The sequence below is a fragment of the Daphnia magna genome, linkage group LG2 (assembly GCF_020631705.1).
Source record: "Daphnia magna isolate NIES linkage group LG2, ASM2063170v1.1, whole genome shotgun sequence".
In the NCBI taxonomy this organism is placed as follows: Eukaryota; Metazoa; Arthropoda; class Branchiopoda; order Diplostraca; family Daphniidae; genus Daphnia; species Daphnia magna.
The window spans coordinates 4,899,373-4,918,385 of NC_059183.1; the positions used below are offsets into that span (position 1 = coordinate 4,899,373).

The window sequence follows — 19,013 nt, forward strand, 5'->3', positions numbered from 1 at the left end:
CACGGATTTTTTTGTTGTTGTTGTTTAGTTTCAATTGGCGACAGGTTCATTTTGAAATGAACCAAGCGAACATTAACATCAACAAACGCATATAGACATGAATGTCTATATCAATATACAAAAAGTGCATTTATATGTAGAATGTTGTGTATAACTTGCTTCATTCGCTTCGATGGGCCAAAAAAAAACAAGAAGAAGAAGCGGGAATTCAAATCGACTGTATCGGGAGCTATGAGCGACCGCCGCACGGAGCGACTTGCTCATCTACTTCGCTAAGGAGATACTCTATTCATATGAATAATTTGAACAGACTAAAAGAGAGAAAGAAAGAAAGAAGAAGAAGAAGAAAAAAAAGGATATTATTATAAATCAACACAATGATGTGGAGGGGGTTATATATTGAGATACTCTATGGATGCTGCGTTTCTAAATAAACAAAGATGAAATGAAGAAATAAAATAGGAGTAGGAGGGGAAGCTATATATGCAAATGAAGGAGGAAAAAAAAAGAAGAATTCTGCTCATTTTCTTCATCTTTTTTTTCTTTTTTTTTGATTCAAAAAGCGACGCGATTTGAAATCAACCTGAAATCAAATATCCGCTCGCGACTGTGCCCCTTCCACTGTGCGTAAAGGCTGTCTGTGTGTGTGTGTGTGTGTCTTGGCTGATTACATAGGCAGAACGAGCGCAGCAGAGGACGACGACGACGAATAATAATGAATAGAAAAGAAATGAAAAGAATAAAATGGCTCCTTCACGCAGTGACTGAAAAGAGGCTAGGGGCATGGGGGAATGATAATTGATTCTCTGTGTCTGTGTGTGTGTAAAAAGCTTTGACAAGTCAGAAAGAAATCAAAAAGGGGGAAGTAGGAAAGAAAGAAGTTGGAAACTTTCTATCCCTTTTTAATATGCCAGCGCTCTTGTTTTCTTTTTCTATTCCAATTCCCCCTCCCTTACGCGTATAAATACGTATAAATATATACACACGTACGCGACACATTTGATAATAAGACTTCAAGAGAAGGAAAAGGCAGAAATGTTTGATAAAAGAAGAGAAAAAAAAATCTCATTATGACAGGAGCAGCAGTTCCGGTGGAAAAAAATGAAAGCGCCTCAATATTTGCATACGTGCGTTGCGAGTGTGTAGGCTCTCCTATACACGTCTATAGCAATCACTTTTTTTTTTTTTTTCCTGCATAAAATAAATTAAAAAAAAAAAGTACTGCAGTTTGTTGGGAGAAGCTGTACAAAAAGAAATGATAAAAAAAAAAGTTACCAGTGCGTGTGCGTCTGGGCCTCATTAAGAAACGAAGAAATGAAATTTTTTTTCATTTTTAAAGAAAAGACGTTTTCTTAAAAAAAAAAAAAAAAAAATCCAACGCTAGCATTCGAATTATATTTTTTCACTCAATAGGACCGTGAAAGAAATCCTTAACGATGCCTTGCATGAAATCGCATAGTGTGTGCACACCACTGATTCTCTTTCCCGGTCGATGTGATATACCCCACCACTACTAATTTCTATGCAAGAAAGGTGTGACGAAAATCCAGAGAAAAGAGGATCTCTTACATATAGCAGCTCTTCCTTCATCGTTCAAAATATTTCTTTAAAAAAATATATATATAGAAGGCGGCCATCGCTTTTCAGAAAGAAAAAAACAAAACTCTTTTCACTCCCGTCGTTTTAATTTCTCAGTCAATGATTAGCTCTTGGCGACAAGGGCCGGTCGTTTTTTATTTTCTTTTCCCCCAACAACTTTCGGGGAGGCGTAGTTCGTTACGGATCCCGCAACGTTTCTTCATTCGAGTCGAGTGGCTCATTATCGTCACCTTTTTCTCGATCTTTCGTGCTTGACTGCTCTTATAAACGTGCGCAAATATCGGCTACTCGTTCGATTATAGTTTTTAATAACGAATTTTCGGATGACGAGTGTTAGTGGATCTAGTCAAAGTTGCAGGACTGTCGGAACGGAAGAAAAAACTCAAGTGCGTCTTGAAGCGGAAAGTTGTTTCGGCGTCGGAACGGGGGGAGAGGGGGGGGCTAGTGTTAATCACAACTAATTGGCGATCTATTTGAAAGACAAGTGGGACGCAGATTTGCCATCAGCTCTAAAAGAGAAATGATGTTAACCCGGTTCATAATGAAGGGCTCGCTTAAGCGGCAATCGATCAGGAAACCGGCAGAGGCGGACGAGAAAAATGCGGATGAAACTGAAGAACAAATTGAAATGATTGGGCCTAGTCCCATGGAGGCCCAGTCCACGCCATCTAGGAGCCGTCGTTCAATGCGCATTCGCTTCAACTTGGGTTTAAATTCGACAACAAGTTCGCCTAACCACCGACAGGTGGCTGACCTTCCCTTTCCGGATAATTGGTGGACGGCATACTACTTGCGGCGGAGGAGTGATTTCTCTCCGCCCAGGATGGTCCTCCGTTCCGACAAGCACGATTACCGAAATCCGGACAGCAATTACAGCGACGGAATTGTGAATGCGTTGCGGCGGACGCTTTTGGATGACGTGGAAGAGCTGAACATGCAGCACCGACTCAACCCGTTTCTGTCCAAAGATTTCCTCAAGTCTTTGCAACGATTCGGACTCTTTCCGGAACCGGAAGAAGAGGAAGAATATGAGGAATTCGACGATGATGGAGACAACGATTTATCCGAAGAAATGAGGAGACGGACGACGAGCGACGCTAGCAATATTCGATCGCAGACGGCCTCAATGAAAGCCTCTTCAGACGAAGAAATTTCACCTGAAACGAAAGAACCGATTCATCCGGTTGTTGATCATCGGCAAACAAGAGGTCACTCGCACCTGGCCAATGCCTATCGCAGCAGAAGGCTTTCGTCACCGCATTCCAGCAACGTAACGCAACCTTTGATGCAATCAAGTAGAAGAACGTTCCAAAAACGCGTCCGACGTTGGACCGTCACGTCCATTTCATTGCGCTCACTTCACCGCATCGCCAAACGCACTGGGGTATTTATTTATTTATTTATTTTTGATTTTCAATTCGATTAACACTTCATCTCTTCGACGATATTTTGCCCACTTGTCAATAACACTGAGAAATGGAGCCACGGCAAAATACCAGTGTCACCATGTCTTTGGTTAAAAAAAAGAGAAAGAAAAAGAAAGGAATCAATGCGTCTGGCGTGCGCATAGCTATATAGTTGAGCCACCTATTCGGTCGATCGATCTACCAGCAAATGATGGCAGTTTTACCCCCATTGTTCTCAACAACCTTCGTACATGGCCGGCAATCAATTTGACGTGAAAAACAAACAAAAAACGAAAGACAAATGTATCATCTGTCATATCTCAAAGAGACGATCGTATATCGATTCTCTTTTGATATTCAATAGCTTATAGCCAAATCTGAAGCTTTGGGCTGCACTAGAAGCGCAAAGTGCAAGTCTCTTTACCTTAATGGACAAATATGCAAATGAATAAGCCAGATGAAATGTGACTATCAAGACGATCGATATAGATGTAGCCAAAAGCGAAATGCCTATGTAGAGCTGGAATGGCTGCATACGATTAGCCTTTTTCCAGTATGGAGCTAATTAATCGACAATTTTAGACTTGCTATTTTGGACAACGGACGTTAATATGTGAGAGAAAGAACATGTATTGGAAGTGCTGTGTTCATCCATGGCCCGTATGGGGAAAAAAACATATTCCCCAGAACATGCCCGAATCGCTCCGAGCAAAACTTCGTTTGCCTTTACAAAGGCTTTTATTATTAAGAAGTAATCCCATTGCACTCCGTGGAATTTATTGGTTTGATCGTCAAGAATGCCAACAATCTAATATATAAAATATAATTTTTTTAAAAAGACGAAACAAATGACAAACGGTGGAAGAATGCGTCATTTGTCGATATATCGACTGCGTATTATGTTGCTACATTGTGTGTGTGTCTGTGTGTGCGTACGCGTGTGTGTGTAGTTATTGGATTCCCGAGCTGATGGTCCAACAAGGGTCGATAACTGACGGGACCCTCTCTAAAACACGGCAACGTTGCTGCCTCTTATATATATACAGTACGTTTTGGGACATCTGATGTTTCCCTTTTTTTTTTTCTTTTTTCCTCGCGTCCCACTCTCCATCGTTCTACATTCTTTTTCGTTTGGGTCGCTTTTGATGGAAAGGCTATTCTTAGCCAACCCACCCACTCCACTATAGCTGCCTGCTACTACCCTCCTTGGCTGCTGACCCAGTCACGACACTATGCGTACAAAAGACTTGTTGTTTATGATATGAAATACGGACGCAGTCTGTTCCCTATTCTCTTGTGTGTGTACACAGTTCATTAATTCGCCTTAGACGATACGATACGATACACAATGAAGAGACAAATAGTTTCATTAGTGGGTGCTCAACCATAACAGACAATAAAACAATGAGCTTTCTATATAACGATTCAACCTTCTTTCGCTTCGACCCGTACAAGACTTGCGGATGAGAAGGCTCCGGAACGTTGCCCGGAAATTCCGGCCAGCGCACCGCCTGTCGGTCGTCGGGTAGAACTATAAAAGTGAAAAACCGCAGAGCCCTGCCGTACTGCGTTACCTCTCGTCTCTCTTTGGCAAACACGAAAATAAAACAAACAGTTCAACTCTAACATGCCCCCAATGAAACTGAATAGCACATAATTTTTTTTTTCTGTTGCGTTGTTGCTTCCTGTCTACGAAAAAAGGAAGAAGAAAAAAAATGTTGAAATGCTTTGCGTGATTTTAGTTCACGTTCTATCCCGCTGCAAGGGGCTGCTGTAGCACACGGAGCAGTCGACGGTTCTTGCGTAGTTGTACAATTCGAGTTATCAGTCAGTCAGTCCCTACGAAGGGAACTATATACACACACACACACACCATTTGTGCTCGTTGACTTTATTCTCATTTTCCGCGTTTTTTTCCACTTCTGTGGAAGTTCTCCCCCGGCTGGTTTGGGCTGCTAGGGGGGACAACAAACAGAACAAGGAAAGAAACAAAAGGAGGGAATAAAAAACAAAAAGTGTTGTTATTTTATTGGATTTCCTCGTTCTCTAGATCAGAGAGATCCAACCGGGACGATCCTTGAATTGAATTCTTGTTTTGTTGTATTTCTTTTTGATTTTTCGAGTGGCCCTTACGGGAACAAAGTGCAACATCATGATCTAAAAGTCCTTCCCATATCCTGGAGAGAATCAAGTTAACCTTTTATTTTATTTATTTTTGACATTCAACTTACATGTATATTGTTTTGTTTTGTTTTTTCTTCACCGGGTGTGTGTGTGTGTGTGTCGGAGCTTAAATGGTTCGTTCAGCCTGGTGGATGCATTAGAAACATTATTCCGCATTGCAGCAGTTGTGCGTGTGGTTCCCGTCTCTCTCTCAGCTGTGTATATGTGTGTGTGTGTGTGTTTTTTCTTCCATCGCTCCAAGCCACTAGCTTGGTCCACTGCGTAAACTGGGCGCAAAATTGCCTTTCTTTTTATATATCAAAATCCCCCAAAAAAATAATATATTTACGCTCGGTGTATTATTACATCAGGCCGAAGGAAATAAGTGAGTGTGCAAGTGCACAGGAGACAGCGAGAAAGAGAAAAAACAAAACAACAACAACAGCAAGAAGAAAAGAAAAAAAATTATTAGAAATAAAAAAAGACCCTCGCCATGAGCATGAGGCGGAGCGTGCTCCGCCGGGAAACCTACTCACCTTTGGGATTCAAACGGAAGGTATTGATGTTGCTGTATACATATATATATATATACCACAAGGCACCAACTATCCCTCGCATTCAATTACCCTCGAATCGAAAACTATTCCATCACACGTCGTATAGATATACGTACTGTAGCTTTTAAGTTTTTGGCTGTTTTTGTTTTTTTTTTGCCTATGCAACTCTATGAGCAAGAGATAAGTTTTCGTACACATTCCACCCTGCCATCAGCTCAGACTACAGTTAGCCCTTCGTACTGTCTATGTTTATCAAGCCCGTTGCATCTCTCTAGGTACTCATTTTTTAAGTCATGATGCTAGGCGTATAGAGAAACATGAGCATGTCGACGGAGACAACAACAAACACACATGACGAAAGATGATTTACGTTATGTATAACTGTACAGCGACGAGCCCTATTTGTGCTTTTAGCTTATTACTGAATTTAAGTATCAAGAGAGACCGCAAGTATTGCTCAAATCTTTGTACTGGTATTCGTGTGGGCTCCATCCCAATCGTCAGCTATCGGCGTATCTGTGTGCACCTTTTACTGACTTTTTGCAATCGTTCGTTCATGATTTGAAATTCTGCCTTTTTCGTCCGTTGGCGGTGCTCATCGATCAGCCGCTATTGATTTATTTGACGTATACGTCCAAGAGCAGGATGAACATTAGTTGGTTCGCGGTGTATAGTGTAGACTACGTTTATTGCATAACCCTAATTTGTGTGGTGAAGACTAAAACGAAGTTGCTCGTAAGCGCTAAAAACTTTTCAGTGACATCGTACGAGCGTCGTTGAGTTCGTCAAGGAATTTTTCTCGAGAAATAGTTGCACGGCTTCGTCTTTGGGCTTTTTGGCTCTTTCCCCCGACGTTCCCTGGGTTGGTGTACGTATGGCGGGAAGTACAAATATAGCTTGAGCCATCTAGTCTACTGCTACACTCTTGTCCCAGCCACTTGAAACAAGTTTGACCTATTTAGATTCGGTCTATGGTGCTACGCAATTTCGGCATTGTCTCAGACGTTCACGTTCACCAAGAAATAAAGATCTGCTTCCTGAATTGCGTCATTTGATTTTGATGTTGTTGATGTCGTTTGGTCTTATATAATGACCGGAAAACGAAGCTTATATCTTTAGTATAGCGGAATAATATTATTGAAATCGAATTATTGTTGTGGTGACGGGTTGGCTGCGTTCAAATGGGAATTCGTAGACTCCAACAGATGGCGTTGAGGTTGTTTTGTCCCCCGTAAAGTGGACGATGCCGCTTGACGTTTAAAAAAAATAGAATAAAAGGAGCGTGAAGTGAAAAGAAGCAGGAGCCTTCAAGCTAAAAGGAGGCGGAAAAAGCAAAGCGAAATCAGCTTAGACGTACGAGTTAGTAAATAAGCCAAGTATATAGAAATGTCTAGAATGATTTCCGAGCCACGATCGCTCCCCCATTCCCTCTACCCTATTCAAGTTGGATGACGTAACTTGTCGTCGTCTTGTCCATGCACTCGGCAACCCCAACAATAACAGTGCACATAATACATACGTATACTATACTCTACTACTAGACACACATACACCCAACAGTGGGCAGTAAAATACACTCACACAGCCAACCAAAAAAGGAAGGAAGGAAAGAAAACGAGTGGGAACAAGCTAGAGCGACGGAAGCCCCATTCATTCTCGCTTCTTCCTTCGCTCCCAGAAACCGTGGGACGTTTTCTTGGCTTTTTCCTACAGCATGGTCCCTTATTCCCGTTGCCTCATTCCACGTTCACTTTTGTTGCTGCCAGCCAAAAGAGTTAGGACGTTCCTTGCCATACATTTTCAGTTAATGTTTAATGTGGCGGGTCCCATTTGCACTAGCTAGTGATATGTTATTTTTTGAGGTTGTAATTCACGCTGAAAGTGGGGAAAATAGCAAGAGAATTTTAAAAAACTATTCAATGACGATCGGTTCTCATGATGTCTATTTATGACTAGCAGACGAATGAACCGGAATAAAACCAAATTTTGATTGCGTGTTGATTAAAGTTGTTTTGGGCTCCCATAAATCAAATTGTTATCAATGAGGGTGCTAAAAAACACACAAAAAATTGAAATTCCATGTGTCAATTAGGTGTCTCTGTTATGATGACGCGAAGGATATTAAATTGTTGATGCTGGTATTGCTGCTTGCTGGATAGGCTGCTGGTGCTGGTTGCTGGATGCTAATGGACACCGAGATAAAATGACGAAATGGCAACAGTGTCTTTGGCTGTCTGCAGTCGACGTTATTGATCTTCCCTCTGGGTTTTTCGTGAGAGATTCAGATCCTTTCCCACTTCTATCTCAGACAAGGAGTTTCTGTTTCTCTTTTATCGTTTGCCGTTGAGAACGAAGTCCCCCCCCCTTTTTTTTGCAAGGATTTCTGAGGCCTTCCCTTTGACTTTTTCCGGCACGTCCCTGCTGGCAATTCTCTTCTCTGTGTGTGTGTATATGTGTCAAAATTTTTCTCCCTCCTCTTTCCCTACACCGGCCCAGTTTTCTACGGTTTGCGTGTAGACACGAGTTTGCATTTGAAACTTTGGCCTATCGGGTCACGCCGTGCTATTTTCATTGATTTAATGTAATAGCAACATACATATCGCCTAAGAGGGTTTGTGATAAATTGTTTTTGAAAAGCAATTGAGTGATTTGACATCCTGTGAAAACACTATACTTCAAGGATAGTGTGGTTTCGAAATACCAAGATTTTTCACAAACTACTCTGCTGCACCTTCAGACTGATGCTGTGCAACTGATCAAACCAAGAACGGATTATGTTGTTCTGTTTGATGACCAATAGCGATGGGATACAACCAGGGCTACAATAAGTTATTCACTCAGGTATAACCTACGTGTATTAGCTGCATTCTTGCTCATGTTACATTGTTTGCTTTTAGGTACGACTGGGCTGTTGATGCTTTATTTATCTTTCTCTAGAAAATAGCTCGTAGACTTGTGTGTTTTGATTCATTTAGGAGCATAACAGGACTTCACTCTTTATATTTGTTGCAAAAACAACAAGCAGAAATCAACTTCTGCACCTGCTCCTATTTAGACGAAAAACTCCTTCTGGCCAAGGGCCTCCTGCCTTTGTTCCGTTCTTGATGAAGGAAAACTTGACTGTTTGTGTGTGTGTGTCATCATCATCATCCTCCTCTGCAGTCCCCCCCCCCCCCCTTTTTTTTTTTCTTTTTTTCTTGTACTGATGAGAAGCTTTGACAGAATTGGGTGAGAACCTCTTGGATTGATCTGTGGCATATCGGCCAAGAAACGACCCAGGCCCGTCTCTCTGATGGTTTTTATACTCAGTTTCTTTTTCCCCCCTTGTGCCCCCCTATTCTCTCTGATATTTTCGCTGAGCTTTCTTGGATCAAAGCCTAGAATCGAGTAAAAGAATAGAGAGAATAAACCTAAATGAGAAAAGGGAGCAAAACAGCTCACTCAGGCGAGCAAAAGAAGAAGAAAAAAAGTCGACAACGACCTCGGAAGGTTCGAACTATATAAAAAAATATAAAAAAAAGAAGGGCGAAAGAAGATGAATGGTCGGGATTGCTGGTAGTACGTATAGCAGAGCGCGTTCCGCTAGCAGTTGACAAAGTGGCCGATCGAGTATCGATCAGCTTTGGCTTGCAAATCCCGATCCCATCCATCGCGCCTTATGCCATGCACAGGCAATACACACATCCGGACAAACCCCTCCCCAACTCCGTTCGAGTTGTCGTCGAGGAGTCTTTCCTAAGTCGCTATCTTTACTTGATTTTTATTGGATTGTTTTATTTATTTATTTTTTTTTCGTTTCGTTTCGTTTCCACTACCCCCCCATCCCTCCTTTTTCCCCCGTGTGCGGTTTCTCTACCTCCCCTCTCGTTCAGTCTATTGATTCCGTCATTCAATCCTGTAGGCAATGTTGGCCCAGCTGGACCCGCGTGCCGTTGTTTGCCAGCGCATAAACGTTAGCCCCAGTTATTGACGTCATTCAGCTTTTTTTTTTGGAAACCCCAAGAGCGTTGAGTCTGAGCCGAGCCGGAAGAAAATTCCAAAGGGTCAAAAAATGTTTTACATAGGTGAAAAAGGCAAGAAAATGCCTACCTCCCACTCTCCCTCTGGATGCATCCAGCAGCATCGATTGGCTTTTTGTAACAAGATTTACGTCGTTCCCAGTAAAACGGCCATACCTTCATTATGTGTCTGTACGTACGACAGCGAGTGGTAGCAAAGATCCAGTCACAGTTGTTTCGAGTCTTGTCAAGCCGTTTGACCGTTCCATTGTCGACCCAATTTATTATTATTATAATTTTTTTTTTTTTTTTCATTGGGACCCCTTGAATCTTTCTCTCTCTTTCTCAATCCCAGTGCAGCTGGTCGACGCCATTGGCCGACTTTGCTAATTGGACAGAACTTGACTTGTTTTCCTCTTTTTTCTTCTGGTTTTGATAGATGTAAATTTTTGTTGTTGTTACGTTTCCTTTTTTAAAGTCACTGATGATGCCGCACAAGTCTGATCATTAGCACAGAGCGAAAACGTTGTCAGGGTAAGGAACATTTGTAGAAAAAAAAACAAAAAAAAACTTGGAGACTAATGTATGAGCGAGACGATCGTTTGCCATGTTCACGAGTAGTGTCTTATGTGTCTTATCTGTGATGCTGTCTCTCTTTTATCTCTTCATCTCTGCTTTCCTTTCTCCTTTGATGGCTGATGCTGCAGAGGTGGTGAGAGTCATCACATATGTCCAAGTACACGCCGCTGGTAAGAACAAGATGAGACACAAGTAGAGACAGAGAAAAATAAAATAAAAAACAATTGCACATCCCCAAAATAAAGCTGTATGCATTACACGCAGTATCTACATATTTATTTTTCTTTGTTTAAAAAAAAGAAAGTAGTCACGCAGGACATATATATATTTTGCTTGTTGCAAAGCTGGGGGCTTGACTGGCTTGAACTTGTCGTCATGGTGGATACCTTTTGCTCAGGCGCAGCGAGACAGATAGTCTTGTTGTCTAGATTTACTCTTTTGATTTTTCTATATCTTTTCTATCGTTTGTTTTTTTTTGGTGGGGAGGTAAGGTTGTTGTTTGTATGTGCTTCTGTTTGTGTGTGTGCACGTTGTTCGTACTTATATAGTGTGTGTGTGTGTGTGCTGACTCCCGTTTCCGATTCTCTTTGCTTTCTCGCGTGTGTAGACGTTGAGTTCGTGAGCTGCAGTAGGGTTTAGTCGTATGCCACCAGAGCTGCCAGTCGGGCGCCGTTGAATTCTCGCTCAAGAACTGAACCCCGCCTCCCTCTCCGGAATCAGTTGTTCAAAATTCACATTTAAAAAAAATATATATATATATTTACCTAGTGGTGTCTACGTCGTGATGTCGTGATGGTGTAAAAACAAACGCCATAGTTAATGCTTTTTTTTTCGTTCTTCGATGACGTCGTTTGTTAGTGAATTGTGTCTGAAACTTGACTTGAAAAAAAGATGGACATAAAAATATGGATATTTAGATGACGAACCTGCTTCTCTCCTCTAACGAACTACTCCTCATTCCTCAATCCTCGCTCGACCAGGTCTATTTGAAAAAAGAAAATGGAAATCGATTTCATTTTCTCGTGATGTAGCAATGATTCAATCGAATCGTTTTAATAGTTATTTTTCGTTATTATTATTTTTTTTTCCTGTTTCTTTTCATTGTGATTCATTGATCTAGATATCTAGACATGTTTATTGGCCGTTAGTACGTCCATAGAGGACGGATCTTTTATAGGCGGATGATTTTTTAAAAATAGAATGTGGTAGTCTTCCTCCTCGAATGCCATTTTTTGAATTTCATTTTCTAACCTTGCCATTTTCATCTTTTTTTCTCTCTCTGTGTGTGTGTACCTTGTAGGGCTCGGCCGATTCCAACTACTCGCAGCCTTCATCGGATCTGTCGCTGGACGATGAACGTGAAGCGCTCCGTCGGGAAACCGAACGCCTGGCCCTGGCCCAACTCGACAAAGCTAGAGTGAGTGCTGCCATTTTTGTTGTTGTTGCACCGTGCTTCTAAACCTGAGCTCCAGAATTGAAAACAGCCCTTTTTTTTTTCTTTTTTTGTTGGCCCTTCTTCTTTATGCGCCTCATTCCCCTCTTATGTGGTTGCTTTTCTTTTGTTTCTCATCCATCCATGAGCCGCATCCGGAAGACTGTTGGAGATTTTTTTTTTCTTTTCTTCTTGACTCTTTACATTTTTCCTATTGTTATCCGTTATTGTCGAGATCGTCTTTTTTTTTTTGGGGGGGTTCGTGTGTGTATGTGACGGGCATCATGTTTAATCGACTGAAATTGACGTTGTTTGCCTTTTTCTTCGGCGCATTATTTTTTTGTTTCCCTCCTTGATTCCAAAAACAGACCAAACCGGTGGCGTTCGCCGTGAGGACCAACGTGTCGTACGACGGGACGATTGATGATGACTCGCCCGTCCACGGCAGTGCCGTCTCCTTCAGCGTTCGCGATTTTTTACATATCAAGGTATTGTGTGTGTGTATTTGTTAGAACTTGTATATATTTGTGCGTGTGTGTGTGTGTGTGTGTTATAGTCTCCCTGCCATCTCTCAATCCCCCCTAGCGACATTATTATCGATCCGCCCCCGCTCACGCCGTCACTCCGTCACGATCGACCCACCAACTCCTCTGCCTCTCTCGTTGCTTTTTCTTCCTTTCCTTCCTGTCTATCCCGGCTCTATCTCTCTCTCTGCTTTTCTCGTGACGGTGCGTCGGTGGTACCCCTACACCGTTTGATCGACGAGAAAGGAAACTGCATCAGAGTTCCACCGGTTCTTTTTATATCTAGCGTCGCTGTTTTCTTCATCTCCCCCCTTTTTTTTTAGCTCTATATAATTCCTTAGTTTAATGTTGTTTCAGAGCCACTCGGAAACCCATCGGAAAGACATTTGATGATCAACTCAAAAGCCCATTTTTGTTTTCTTCTTTCCATCGTTGATGCGACTTTTGTGTTCTTGTCTTGTTTTGCTTTTGCTCTTTGGATGATTCAATTGATTTGAAAACCAGTCCGTTTTTTATTCTTTTTCTGTTTGGTACAGGAGAAATACGACAATGATTGGTGGATCGGTAATCTAGTGAAAGAGAATTCGGATGTGGGTTTTATACCCAGTCCGGTCAAGTTGGAGGCGTTGAGAGTGCAACAACAAGGACAACAGCAGCAGGTGAGGAATTCACGGTTGTACGCCGGCAAGGCCTCGTCTTCGTCCAACCTCAGCGCCCTCAACGATGTCCTCTCCAACAGCAAAAGCTCCAATTCTCGTGGATCTACACCGCCCACACCAGGTTTATTGCATCCCCTTCTTTATTTCTTGATTTTTTAATGGCCTTTTCGTTTTCAAATTTATATATATATTTATTTTTAGGAGATAACTCTGACTCTATGGGCGGCTCGAAATTGAACAAGAGCGGGTTACCCGGTGGCGGCGCAGGTTCAAAGGAGAAACGTAAACCTTTCTTTAAAAAGACGGAATCGATCCCGCCCTATGATGTGGTGCCTTCCATGAGACCCGTCGTGCTGGTCGGGCCGTCGCTCAAAGGCTACGAAGTCACCGATATGATGCAAAAGGCTCTCTTCGACTATCTCAAGCACCGCTTCGAAGGGAGGTGCGTTGACGTCTATATCCCCCCCCCCCCTTTTTTTTTTTCTTTTATGGGGGTGGTTGGCTGGTTCTCTCCGTTTAGTTAGGTCATTACAATAATCCTGGCTGATTGTGTGTGTGTTTTTATGCCACTGTTTTCCCCGCGTCGTGACGAAGTAAAAAGACGGCCCATCCGAAAGGGTTAAGAGGGTTAAAGCGTACGCTCCGGTTGACGAGCTATCTGAACATGCCAGCGCGTTCCATGAACGTTTTCACGGAGAAACTTTTTAGATGAGCCTGTCTCTATTTTTACTCGGGCGGAGGATTGAACAGATTTTTTTTGTTTTGTTTAGTAAAGAAAAAGGCGGAATACAACGTCAAAAGTTGTTTGGTTGTTGTTGACTTGTTCGTTGTCATCTGGTTCCTCGATGACGCGTGAACGTCGCTAACATTTAAACATGTTTTCGAGCGCTCTTTCTCTCACTCTCGCTTGGGATTGTGTCATTTAAATTGTTGATGTGTCTTATTGTCTACGTAGGATCATCATAACGAGAGTGAGTGCAGATATTTCATTGGCCAAACGCTCGCTGCTCAACAATCCTTCGAAACGAGCCCTTATGGAGCGATCCAACTCGCGTTCCAACTGCATTGCCGAAGTCCAGGCCGAGATCGAACGTATTTTTGAACTAGCAAGAACTCTTCAGGTAACGAATTTCGTGCATAACTGAAACGCGTTTTTAATTTGATTCGTTGATTTTCAGCTGGTCGTCTTGGATTGTGATACAATTAATCATCCATCTCAACTGGCCAAGACGTCGTTGGCACCGTTGATAGTTTATCTGAAAATCTCCTCGCCAAAAGTAATCGATACAATCGTTTATCTAATCGAATTGCGCTGAATGGATGGAATTATTCCAGGTGCTTCAACGGTTAATCAAATCACGGGGCAAGTCGCAAAGTCGTAACCTCAACGTCCAGATGGTGGCGGCCGAAAAGCTGGCGCAATGCCCGCCCGAGATGTTTGATATAATCCTCGATGAGAACCAACTGGAAGATGCGTGCGAACACATCGCCGACTACCTAGAAGCTTACTGGAGAGCCACACATCCGCCGATTAAGACTCCACCGCAACCCACTGTGCCACGGCCGCCGGTAACGGCTAACGTGTCAGCCACCTCACCTCAACACCATCCGGATCATCACGCACGACTAACAGCCGGAAGGAACCTCGCCTCTCCGCCAGGTATTTGAACATCAAATAAAGATATTTAAAACAAAAAAACAGCCATCTGCCACCACGAACAGTTTGCATTTACTTCCCCCTGCCTTTTCGTGCAATCCTGTGCTCAGTTTGTAGCTTGGGGCAAGTCCCAAATCAATCGATACATGCCACGCAGACAGTTTGAATTTCTATAGGATCCAGCCAACCACGATTTCATTTAGAAAACGATGCGTGGCATCAAGCTGAAATTATTCAACGAACGAGAGAAATGGGAGACTATTGTTTTTAATGAGTCTCGTTGAAAATCAAATCGATATGACGGAGGGATGATTGATTCCGCCAGGGATAACACGTTGCAAATTTGAGGAATAAAAAGGAAAAATGTCCCTGCTGAACCTGTGCAGGGATTCGTGATGTTTGGCGACCGTGATGCTTGACGCATCAGCACTTGAGTCTTTTTTTATACGTACCCCCACGATTTTTTTTTTTTTTTTTTTTTTGGCTTCGGTTGGCTGGGTATCGCTGTTTACCTCTGGCTGGATCCCAATCGATCTCTTTTTTATTCTTGTTCATTATTAGATTTTATTTTGTTTATTTTTTTCTGTGATTTTTCTCTTTACGTTTATCCGTGTTTCTTCTTTCCCCTTTATTTTGATTTTTTTTTCGTATTTGTGGATGTGGATGTTTGTCTGTAATGCTCATTCCGCTTATGTGAGTTTTGGTGTCTCAATGTTGGCTCTTTTTTTCTTTCTTTTTCTATCTCTCTCTCTCTCTCTGTGTTTCGCTCTCTCTGCTCGTCCTTTGCTCTTCTCTTTCCATCTCGTTTCCTCCGCTGTCTTCCGCGATTCGACTTTTATTCTCCTGCTACTTCTCCTCCTGCTTTGACTTCAGCTGTCGAAGTGCCGGAATCTTACGGGAGAATGCGTAGCAGTAAAGGTAAAGAAAAATGCAAAACAAATGGGAATTAGTTAGAACAAAACTTTGAAACAACTGAGATCAGGTTTTCCATTTCGTTTGGATTTTTTCGTCTTACTTCTTGTCAATTGTTTTTGTTTTTTGTTTATTTTTTGGGGTTGATTACCAGTAGTTTTATGGTTTTACTTTTAAATTCGGTCTATTATTGTTTTTACTTTATTTGATTCTAAAGATGTGGTTTCGTTTTGTTTTGATTTTTCTCTTTTTTTTTTCATCCATCCTTCTTTTGTTTTTTTTTTCCTCCTATTTTCCGTGTTCCAGCAATCGGGCTAGATGGTTTTCAGACTCCGGATATCCACATGTAAACATCTTCCACTTATCATTTGATTTAATCTTTGCACAGCTACCACTGAAGTTGTTCCTATTAATCCCCCCGCATTTCAAACATTTCCTTTCTTTCGCTAATATTCATCCACGTACTAACGAAGGAACCTATTAGCCTATCTGGTCGAATCCAAACAATAACGCCGATTTTTTTTTTTCATTTACGTTTAATGGCTATTTAGTGGTGGCTTACCATTCAACGCGAGGCCGTCCATCGCGGAGTAGTGATGTCGAACCGGATGAAGATTTGGGTCCGTCGCCGTTGCCACCTCAACAGCCGCATCACCATCACCACCTTCATTCGCAACAACAACAGCAACAACATCCGCAATTGCAGCGGACGCATTCGCGAGATTATGATTCACGGGACTACCGTGAGATGCGTGAAATGCGTGACCCCCGTGAAATGCGTGACTATCATCACCAGAGGGACTACCAGGATCATCATCCGTCACACCACCACCATCATCATCAGCAACAGCGACACCAACAGCATCACTATCCACAGCAACAACATCATCAGCGCGATTGGGACGACGTCGATGACCTGCCAGTTCTGCCAGTTGCTGGACAGTCCGGTGGGGGTCGGGCACTTCAGCGGCATCATTCGCGGGAATCGGATTATCCGCAGTCGCCCGTGCCCCGCAACGTGAGGCGAACGCCAGCCAATCCTATCTAAGAAAAAAATCATTTTTTTTTTTTTTTCGTGCTCTACGTCTAACTTTTTTTTTATTGGTCTATCGCTTCAGTGAATCCCTTGGCAACGCCGCCTCTATCCCCCCTAAAGAAAAAAGTCTTTCCGTTTTTTTTCTCTTCGTCTGGTGCTGAACGGATTTTCACGTGATTCCATTTCGTGAAAAGAAAAGGGAGAGGAAAACTTAGCAAGTATACCAAACAAAAGATACAAATAACAATAAGATAATTGTTGTTATGTATTTTTCTTCGTTTCTATTTTCTTTGCCCGTCTTTTTTTCTTTCCCTTTCAAATATTCGTATTTATTTGGTGCGGTCGACGTCCCGCTTTGGTTTTCAGCTCCAACGCTCGGCGCTTTTTATGTCGACGTAAAACGCGCTCATAGTGCGGCGTTTGGGATGGAAAAAAACAAAAGCGTCGAATTGGATTTGGGTTTCCCTCGTTTATGTTGTCGCCATTTCCCCGTTTTTTTTTTGATTGATTGATATCCGTTCGTCCTTCTCCCTCTTCTTATCCCGTGTAAACGTCTTTCACGCAGCCTTACACACCCCACCACACCGATACTGACCACTTTGAACTTGATTTGATCCTTTGATGAAATTCTAGTCATTAGATCAGCGACCAACTTTTCCCTACATTTTTCTTTGATTTATTTTCTATTATTATTATTATTTTTTTTAAAATGGTATTTGTTGATAGGGAAGTCATCGACCATTTTTCGACTTTGAAATATTGAACTAGTTGTGTCCACACATTGCGCGTAGTTAAGTCCGTTTGTCTTGACGAAGTCAAACGCGAACAAGCGAAAGTGCAGTGACATTTTGGCATCTCCGTTGATGCGTATAAGACGACAGTCATTTGAAAAATTCCCCACAAATAATTTTTGGCAAAAGAAATGTTTTGGTGCAGTCGTGCTCGCTATTTGTGTTATTCAAGCAATTTTGAAAACAACCAAAGATCAAACCTTTTTCAACTCTAGTGTCCATCTTTTCCCTTTCAGAAGCTTCTCTGAATGCAGCCGCTTTCCTTTTTCAGACCATTTTTTTGCAAAAGAATCGTATGATTGATTGAAATCTTCTCTCTATTTGATTTGATTTTCTTTTAAGGCACTTTAGTCGTTGGCTTTGTAAACCGCCTAACATGACGCAAACATTTGGATAGGTACATATCGTTCGATTTCGTTTCTCTTTGCGTTGGTGCTTTTCAATCGGTCGTTTTCTTGTCGATCTTTGTAGTTTTTCTCTTATTCTATATTTTGAAATAGTATTTTGCACCCCTCCCCATTTTTTTGTTTTCATTTAAATTGAAGTTGTTTCATTGGTTTGACTTATTTATGAGTTTTCAAATTCCCCGCCGCTTTATCGGGTCTCGCTCGTGGATGCCATCTATGAATGGTATTGTGAAGGAGAAGAGAGAAACAACAAACAAAACAAAACAAACTATTATGATATACATTGCTGTATAAAGATTTATACATAAAGAAAAAACTGTGACGACCGTAGACTCCGGCAGTCCTGCCCTTTATACATAAATACAATCGCTATTGATTTTTAAATTATTTAATTGAAGAAAAAAAAATGGCTGCAATTAAATGTATAGCTATATTGATTTCTATTTTATTTGAATTCAATTCTATTTTATTTTTTTCTTCATCCATTTTATTCTTATTTATTTGGGCCCTGATTTTTGGAAACACATTTTCCTCCTCGTGCGTACGTCTGAATGTTTTGAGTGTATGTGTGAGTGTATTTGATTTGCCCTCCCGAACCCCCCCGTGACTTTGAACAAATTTAAAAATTGATAGATCCATGCAAACTGTCATGCAAAATATTGACGACAGTAAACAAACAAAAAAACAACTGATCTGATATATATTTCAAGAATAATTTGTCACTAAAAATGGGTGAATGCCCAAAGACGAAAACGAGCAAAAAAGATATCCTCACAATTTCGTCCCTTTCTTCTTTTATTTTTCTCTGTCTCTCTTTCTCTCTCTCTCTCTCTCTCTTTCTCGCTCTTTTATCTCTTTTTTGCATTGTAAATACAGATAATGAAATTTTTATCATCATTCATTTACGATTATTATCCTCCCTTCTTCCTGGTGTACAGCCTCTTCTGTATCTATATATTTTCTTTTATTATTCTTCTAGCAGTGGAGAAATTTGAAAAAAACCGAAAACTATTACAAACCAGCGAAAACAAGATGAGGACACATAACGCGTGTGTGCGGATGTGGGGAACGGCTGCTGGAACCGGAATCGATTTGAAACCGACGCCAAAATCGATTTGGCCGCTCTTCCTCTCTTTCAACCAATCCTCTTCGATATAAACTATCGAATATCGGCACAAAAAAAAAATTAAGTGCGATGCTTGCTAATGGCATGAAAACAGGTGCAGCAGCAGCGTGCCCATTCGTACGGCGCAGCACTTAACGTCCGCTCCTCTCTACAGAGATCTACACGTC

General features: G+C 41.7%; 1 protein-coding gene across 10 annotated transcripts in view; it reads left to right on the forward strand.

Moving 5' to 3' along the window:
• Nucleotides 1-18,609, forward strand: part of LOC116917604 (voltage-dependent L-type calcium channel subunit beta-1) — a 47,037-nt gene extending 28,428 nt beyond the window's left edge. The window contains exons 1-11 of one of the 10 annotated variants that reach the window (XM_032923137.2): nucleotides 1,701-2,983; nucleotides 11,603-11,719; nucleotides 12,103-12,222; nucleotides 12,795-13,038; nucleotides 13,119-13,359; nucleotides 13,873-14,038; nucleotides 14,096-14,194; nucleotides 14,253-14,577; nucleotides 15,448-15,492; nucleotides 15,793-15,832; nucleotides 16,038-16,230. In XM_032923137.2, coding sequence (XP_032779028.2) covers nucleotides 2,120-2,983; nucleotides 11,603-11,719; nucleotides 12,103-12,222; nucleotides 12,795-13,038; nucleotides 13,119-13,359; nucleotides 13,873-14,038; nucleotides 14,096-14,194; nucleotides 14,253-14,577; nucleotides 15,448-15,492; nucleotides 15,793-15,832; nucleotides 16,038-16,080 — 2,304 coding nt within the window. In that variant the 5' untranslated portion in view covers nucleotides 1,701-2,119 and the 3' untranslated portion in view covers nucleotides 16,081-16,230. Of the gene's footprint in view, nucleotides 1-1,700; nucleotides 2,984-4,826; nucleotides 5,725-7,948; nucleotides 8,567-9,640; nucleotides 10,258-10,430; nucleotides 10,473-10,854; nucleotides 11,283-11,602; nucleotides 11,720-12,102; nucleotides 12,223-12,794; nucleotides 13,039-13,118; nucleotides 13,360-13,872; nucleotides 14,039-14,095; nucleotides 14,195-14,252; nucleotides 14,578-15,447; nucleotides 15,493-15,792; nucleotides 15,833-16,037 lie in introns of those variants that run through there. The other 9 variants (XM_032923145.2, XM_032923146.2, XM_032923138.2 and 6 more) reach the window with 9 other exon arrangements.
• Nucleotides 18,610-19,013: the final 404 nt, after the last annotated feature.